Source organism: Alexandromys fortis, unplaced genomic scaffold, assembly GCF_014885135.2.
Source record: "Alexandromys fortis isolate MF-2015 unplaced genomic scaffold, M_Fortis_MF-2015_v1.1 scaffold_84, whole genome shotgun sequence".
Lineage (NCBI taxonomy): Eukaryota > Metazoa > Chordata > Mammalia > Rodentia > Cricetidae > Alexandromys > Alexandromys fortis.
Genome location: NW_026068017.1, coordinates 6,827,624 through 6,835,651, shown reverse-complemented (window position 1 = coordinate 6,835,651; position 8,028 = coordinate 6,827,624). Strand labels below are relative to the sequence as shown.

The 8,028-nt window shown below is 43.4% G+C and overlaps 1 protein-coding gene across 1 annotated transcript in view; it reads left to right on the top strand.

The window, feature by feature from the left end:
• The window catches only part of Sco1 (synthesis of cytochrome C oxidase 1), a 12,173-nt gene extending 4,674 nt beyond the window's left edge, over nt 1-7,499 (top strand). The window contains exons 4-6 of the mRNA XM_050162490.1: nt 57-149; nt 1,530-1,645; nt 6,716-7,499. Of these exons, the coding sequence (XP_050018447.1) occupies nt 57-149; nt 1,530-1,645; nt 6,716-6,847 (341 nt within the window). The 3' untranslated portion in view covers nt 6,848-7,499. The remainder of the gene's footprint in view (nt 1-56; nt 150-1,529; nt 1,646-6,715) is intronic.
• The last annotated feature ends 529 nt before the right edge of the window (nt 7,500-8,028 follow it).

The window sequence follows — 8,028 nt, the reverse complement described above, 5'->3', positions numbered from 1 at the left end:
CCCCCCCCCCCTTTGCCCTTATGGTGACTATTGGACTAATTGAAACTTTCTTTCAGACAGTATTCCGTCCCTGCCGAATTTAACTCCACTTTTCATCACCATTGACCCAGAAAGGGACACAAAAGAAGCCATCTCAGCTTATGTGAAAGGTGTGTTTTGCTGATCATTTACACAAACTTATTTAACAGTTTGCAGTAGCAAGCCATCTAAATAGACAGGTAGTGTTAGCAACCATTTTGCAGTGCTACATAGGGATACCCTGTCTCAAAAGTCTCCAAATACAACAAAAAAGGTTTTCATACAGTTTGTTTTGATCATGCTCTTCATTCAACTACTCGCAGGTTTTCCCACCCATCCAGCAGGCAAAAAACCAGGAAGACAAAAAGTGCTCATACAATGAGACAAAAGCTCACAAAAGGAGCATGGAGTCCATTTTGTGTTGGGCACCAACTACTCCTGAGCATGGGGCCTGTCCTGGAGCAGTTGATATTCCCATTAACACCTCACTGGAGAAACCTGAGTTTCCTTTTCCCAACCATCATCAGTTGCAGGTAGCTTCTTCACTGGGGGTAGAACCTGTGTCCACTTTCCCTTCTCAGCTCACATTTTGTCCAGTTTGAGCATGTGCAGGACTTGTGCATGCTGTCATGGTCTCTGAGTTCATATGTGCATCAGGCTTATTCCTTGGAGTCCTCCATCCCTTCTGCCTCCTACAGTCTTTCCACCTCTTCCATGTGGATCCTGAGCCTTGAGGGGAGTGGGTTTGATGAAGACATCCCATTTCAGACTGAGTCCTCCCCAGCTGTCTCCTATTGCTGTGAAGACACCATGACCACAGCAACTCTTATAAAGGAAAGCGCTTAATTGGGTGGCTTACATTTTTCAGAGATATAGTCCATTGTCATCGTGATGTGACTGGACAGCATGCAGACAGGCGGGGTGCTGCAGCAGGAGCTGGGGGTCACAGGCAGCAGGAGACACTGGGTGGTATCATGAACTTATGTGAGACCTCAAAGCCCACCTCCATATGACATACTTTCTCCAATAAGATCATACTGCTCCATCAAGGCCACACCTAATAGTGCCACTCTGTTGGGGACCAAAATCTTTCGGACCACTACACAAGCCTCTCACACCCACTGAGCCATCTTACCAGCCTCTTGAACTAAATATCTTTCCATCTGATGCAGTGAAAAGCCTGAAGTACTTCAGGAATCCTCACGTACAAATGTCTGTAACTAAATTAATTTAAAACATAATCTAAGTAACTAGAATATGTTTCCTCTGGATCTTTATTGTAGTCACTGAAGATCCAACATCTATCATGGGAGAATTTTCATTTCTTCTCTGGGTCTGTTTTTCTTTAAATCATGCAGAAATGTTTGGTGACTGAGGAACAAAGTGGCACCCAAGCTGCTTTACAGTGGTTTTTATTCATTAGGGTTTTTATTTATATATCTTTATTTTAGATAAAGATGGTTATATTTCTTATCTTTCATTTTCACTGTCTTTCTTATTTTTATATCTAGAATTTTCTCCCAAATTGGTTGGTTTGACTGGCACAAAAGAAGAGATTGATGGAGTGGCCAGAGCATACAGGGTCTATTACAGCCCTGGCCCTAAGGATGAAGATGAGGACTACATAGTAAGTAAATGCTCAGCTTTCAGCTCCTGCCTGGCCTCAGGTCCAGGTTCTCACACACTTTACATGCTGACTGGCTTCTGAGATAAAGGAAAACCTGAAGGGCGGAAGAGATGGCTCAGCGATTAAGAGCACTTCCAAAGAGCCTGCTTCAGTTCCCAGTACCCACATGTGGCTCGTAGTTGACTATCAGTCCAGTTCCAAGGGATCCAATGTCTGGACTCCACAGGCATTAGGGACACACATGATTACGCATACATACATGTAAGCAAACACTCAAATACATAAAATAAAAATCACTTTTAAAAATGAAGCTGAGGCTACCGTAAATTATTTGAAAATCTAGTAGCACACGTTTTTGAAAGGTGGATGTTTATTGCTTGATTTATATTCATTCCATAGCTTGTCTGACTTCCCTAGTTACATACAATTATAAAAGCAAATACTCGGGCACCATGTTGGATTCAGAAGAGCATCACTGGCATCAGTGCTCTTCAGTTTTAGTTCATCGGCATCTTCGTTGGTTTACCCTGGGTCCATGATGAAGTGGAAGGCAAGTGCTTTTTTTTTAGAAGCAGTGTAATCCTCAGGGAGTTTATTTCATTGAAAAGCAAGAGGAAAAATAAAGTCTTCAAATAACAGACTATCTACAAGTTTTAATGTCTGCGACAGTTTAGTTCAGCTTGGGGATCAATAATGAGAGATGGGACATCTGCCCAGTTTACCTTGGTGGTTCTTTAATTAAGGACCTGTTTCCTTGTTAATCAGTGTTGTTGGGGAAGTCTTGAGCGACTGAGCTTATTTCCGATTGGTTGTTTCATGGTGTGCAAAGGACTGACTTTTCTTGTCTATTAGGTTCTTGTTTCTCAGCGCATTCAGAGTTGACATGGTGCTATAGTATTGTTACTGATTTTTTTTCCCCACTTGTCTCTGGGTTTTCTATAATGTTAGTTGAATAAAAGTGATTAATTATAAATTTCATTTTATGTGTAAAACTGATAGGGAGGCTGACCCTGAGTCACTGATTTACCAGTATCCTGAGGCTGTCCCTACAGCAATATGTATAGTGTCTCCACTATAGTTTGTGCCTTTTCTCACATGAATGTGTGTGTGTACATGCTGACTATGATGCTGATAAACAAGCTTCCAGAATCTGCCAGTTTCTGCTCCCCTGTACTGCACATACAGATGTCTGTGGCCATAGTTAACTTTTACCTGGATGCAGGTGATTCTCACTCTTCTTGCTTTCACAGTAAGCGCTGGCACACGCGGTCATCCCTCCAGCCCCTCTCTAGCCCCTCTCTAGCCCTTTTGAGCCTGTAGCATCTTTTGTGCCCATATAGCCTATGGCCAAAATAAAACGGACTTTTGACCACAATGCCTCAGTTAAGCCCAACATGCCACCATATTTTTCAATTCTGAGGCCTTATAGCATTGAGGAAACTTGGGATTCGTGAGGGGAAAGGACAAGAAAAAAAAGTAAGTTTTTCCTGAAGCCCTACGTTAGCAGAAAGTGTAGTCAGGCTCCTCTGCAGCTTTGTCTTGCTGCCCCTGCAGTGTGAGAAGTGGAAAAGTGTGCAAGTGTCAAAAGAGGAAGCCCCGCAGGGGTGAAGGACTTGTCAGACTTTCCCCTTTCACACAGTTAGAGTGGCTGGTTTGGTCACCTGAGAGGGGCTAATCTTCCAGCCATAAACAGATTTTGTTAAAGTTTGTTATTGACCTGAAGTTAAAAAACTTCAAGTAAACACAATGGCTGGTTTTATTTGTAGCATTTGAGTTCAACCAGACCTGGTGAGTTTGAGGTCAGTCTGATCTACTTAGCAAGTTTCAGGCCAACTAGGGCTACATAAGTGAGACCCTGTCTCAAAAATAAAAGCAAGTGAAACATTCCATTTAAATGGCAAGTATTTCACTGAAGCCAAAGCTGTTCTTATCTGCAGGAATGGGGTTAGGCAGCTAGCCTGTGTGGTCCCACAATGCTGTCAACTACCCCTTCACAATTGTCTGATTTTTTTCCCCTTGATTGCATAGTCTACCTCCATCGGGTACCCTTTACATAGTAAAAATTACCATTCCTTGTTTTCTGTGGGTCTGCTGCAGTGCACCGCCTGGAGCCAGTGAGTTCATCACAAACAAGCACATGTTAGGCCTTGAAATCTGTACTTGTGATTCAGGTAATCTGAAGTATAGTTGTTATTTTTGTCTTAAAGGATAAAGTACACATACATAGCTTTTATGGAGACTTCCTTGACCTTCTAGGATATATCCTAGACTGCATATTGGCCTCCTGGTCTCACAGAACTCCGGGACTATTGCTGTGCATTTATTTGCTAAATCAGCCAACAGGGGGAGCTGGAGACACTTCCAAGGTTCTTTAAAGTTTTTCTTTAGTGTGACTCCGTGTCTTAAGGCTGTAGATAGATGGATATGTTAGGGTTTAAGGACCAGTGGGGGCAGTGCTTAAAGATTATCCTTGGTGTAACGGGTGATATTTTCATGATCTCCGACAGTGGGGAGAGAAGTAGAATCTGTAGACAGTGGATATAAATTGAGCATGCCAAATAGGATTCACCACAAAGCCAAATTTGCACAATACTATATGTGTAATTATTATAGACATAATGCCACATTATTGTATATAAATGTTAGAAATAGTTCAGGACGAGTACAAATGGCTTTTTAAATTTAAGCTAAGACAAATTCATAAGAAAAAAAAAGTGGGATTGTTTAGTGGTACATCTTTTTAAAATCCTGTTTGGCTGTGATTGGGAAGTTTGAACACCTGTTGTTAGAGTTGTTGGCGTGAGTTCCAAACAAGAGGTGTTTCCGTGCACTGTAGATAGGATGCATCTGGTGGGCCCTCTTCAGGGCGGTGTGGGAGGGTGTAAAAGCTGCTTTCACCAACATGGGTGCTACTTGGAAATTAGCTCACAGGTGAATCTTAACAGCATTGTTGGGAAAGACCAAGGACTGAAACCCGAGTCAACTATTTTTGAAGAGTTACTTTATCTGTCCTGATGTAGAAGAGTGGTTTCTGTGTTGCCTGACAGGAGGCTGTCATGAAGTGTCAGTTGTGTGGCAGTGGTAGATGGTGCTGGGTATGGACATAGCAAATGGAGAGAATTTCTCTTGAACATAGCAGTAACTGGTGACAGCGGTTCCCTGCTGGAAGAGCCAGAGGACATGGGGAATCCAGAATGGAAGACTAGTGTGCATGCACTACTCTTAGGCGATGAAAATGTATATTAAAGATATGACTTGCCACCCCTGCAGTTGAGTTGGAAATAGTGGCAACATAGTGATAAGAAAATGGTGTAGACTTTGAAACTGGGTAGGTGCTAGGTCTTAAGGTTCAATTTGGCACCTAGTAGTTTCTGTAACTTCCCCTCTCCCCTGTGCTACTTTATAGAGGATAGCATCCTGATAGCTGTTGAAATGACAGCGAGGGGTGGGGCGGTAGCTCAGGGGGTAACAGTGCCTGTTGTGTAAGCATGGGATGAGATCACAGCCCCAGAAGCCACATTAAAAACCAGGCATGGTCATGCCCTCCTGAAACTCCAGAACTATTGGGGCGGTAACATTGTAGTGGCTCGATGCTACAGGTGTAGTGAGAGCCCTTGTTCCAAGGGAATGAGACTGAGAGTGACAAAGGAGGCCACCCAACATGGCCCCCTGGCCTCTGCATCTGTGTGGGTGTACATACTCACCCCACATGTACATAAGCACCACACACACACTGAGGAAGAAAGGATAGGAAATTGCTGGGTTTGTATTTCTGTACTACATACTGCTAAAAGAAGTCCAACATACTGAATTCTGTTCTTTAAGGAGAAAAGTGTATAGAGAAAAAGGAAAGTGTATGTGGAGTATGTATGTGTGTGTGTGTGTATGAAATTTTCTAAAATTAATTCTCTGAAAAAGGAAACAGTGAAGGAAAGAGGAGTGTAAGCTTCAGAGAAAGGCTTGGGGGGACAGCCAGAGTTTTAGTACTGAATCCTCTGTCGGGCCTTGCCTGGCTCCTACTGTAAATTCTCCACATGAAGTCACCAGCTGTCTCGGCTCTTGGTGGCATTCTTTCCTGATGGCAGACAAGTGGCTCTTTCCATTTGCTATCTCCTTATGAATGTGTGTGTATAAAAAGGTAATAGCCTCATGGCCAGATAATGTGGGTTGGGGTATATTCTGGGGAGTTTCCATTTGGTATGTGTGATGGCATTCCTGTCTTTTCCTGCCTTGCCGAACAAGCCTGCATAAATTCCAAGGACTTAGGATGCCATATCTACTCTTAGAATGAATAGTAAAAAGGAATGACCAGTCTCCACTTGAACTGGAATGGAGGCATTTGAAGAGCACAGTCAGGAGAATTGATGATGGATTGATGAGGCTCCTAGAGCAGCATTTGTGGGGTTTCTAAGCAGTCTGCTTCAGCTGCAAGCTCAGAATAGCAAATGCAGATTTCCCAGGGGAGAAAAACATCTTCCAGTTTTTGTTTGAGTCACTAATATCTTGACTAAATCACTATTAGGATTTGCAAATTACTTGCTTCAGCTAGTGGTTGGTTTTCTGGCTTCTCATAAACCATGGCAAGTGGAGATTAGGCAGTAATGAGAGCCAGTTCTTCTTAAACATGAGGTTGGACACCCAGACTGTTCTGAACTACTCAGAGTAGTTCTGAGTCCTGCTCTGGCTTCCATGAATGAATGGAGAAGGGGTTAGATGAAATACCCTCAGAAGTGGAAGGTGTTTCAAAACACCATCTCTGTTTTACCACATAGGGTATTTATGAAGGCTGATAGAAGGTGAATTCTCTCAGAGAATGTTCGGGTGAGTATATGAAAAATTGTACCAAAATATTCCTAAGCTGACTCACAGCAGTGGCCATTGCTTATTTCTGGGACGTGACGTTTCAGGTAGTCCCTGGCTGTGAGTGTGCTGCAGTCAGCAAAGGCCCATTTGGTAGACAGGGCTTCTCTGAGCAGATGCTACAGTGGTTAGTTAAGTACCGATGTTAATGTCTCTTACCCTGCAGCCTCTTTCTCTTCAGTAACATGTCTCTTTCTTTCCTCTTTACAGGTTGATCATACAATAATAATGTACTTGGTGGGACCAGATGGAAAGTTTCTTGATTACTTTGGCCAAAACAAGAAGGCGGCAGAAATAGCTGGTTCAATTGCTGCACACATGAGGTCACACAAGAAGAGGTAGCTAGAGTGGTGTCACCAGACACAGGACTGCCTTGTTGAAGACTTGGTCTCCCAGAGGAGCCTCTACAACATGGCTTTCATATCCTGAGATCATCGTTCTACTTAAGATGTTACCCTTGGGCTCACCAACTGACGTCTGCCCTGTAGCTACCATAAGTCCAAAGGGCCATGGTAAGCAGAACAGGCCTCCCAGAGCCGTAGGGATGGCCCTTGCAGCAGCACTGATACCCCAACAGCATCTGGGACCTTGCTCGGACAAATTGTGGGGCCAGATTCTACAGCAGCGTATAATTTCCACAGTGCTCTTGGTTTTTCAACTTGTGTACTCGATGGTTGATAGTCGAGATAGACTTTGAAGTCATCTTTATACTTGAGCGTAGAGTTCGGTCTTCCTTGGAGAGGAGTGTGACTGTCAGGTTTGCATTTTATTCCCTCAGCAACTGCTGCCTGGACGACTGAAGGAGAAAACTTCTGTGTGGACTTAACCGTTGGCTCAATTCTTGCTTTTGTTATTTAAAAAACTAAATGATTTGGCTGGTTTTCAATGATAGACCAAATGGAAATGAGGATATTAATTATGACTGGTCTGTTTTTTTTTTCATATACCAGATTATACAGCATATAAAATAAAGATGTAATCAGTTTAGCAGCTTGGAAAAGTGTCGCTTGGCTTCTGTGGAGAGTGGGTGCCTAGTGCCTGTTCGGGGCAGAGGCTGCAGGCTGAAATGGGTGGGTAGGTTGGTGCTTGTTAAATGCAAGCTCCCAGACTTGGAGCTCACCTCTTGTCTGGGTGACATACAGACACCTGGGTTTCCTGGGGACAGACGAGACTGACAGGCTAATGATACGAGTCCACACCTGGACCAGGTGCCTCATGGAGAAACAGCATAACCAGGGGTTGTCAGCAGCTATTCCAGAAAATGCTGTTGGCCTGGGCTGGTTCCCAGCACTCAGGGAAGAGGCAGAGGCAGGTGGTTCTCTATGAGTTTGAGGCCAGGCAGGATACCCAGTGAAACTTTGTCTCCAGAAAAAGAAAAGAAGAAAGACCATGCTAGTTGAGTAATGGTGCATCTTGACTTTGTTTCTGAATTAAACTGCCCTAATACCTGGGTTTGGCTCACACATTTTCAACTTGAGCCTTTGCAGTAAATCCAAAAATGCTACAAATTAGCCTTGTTGGAA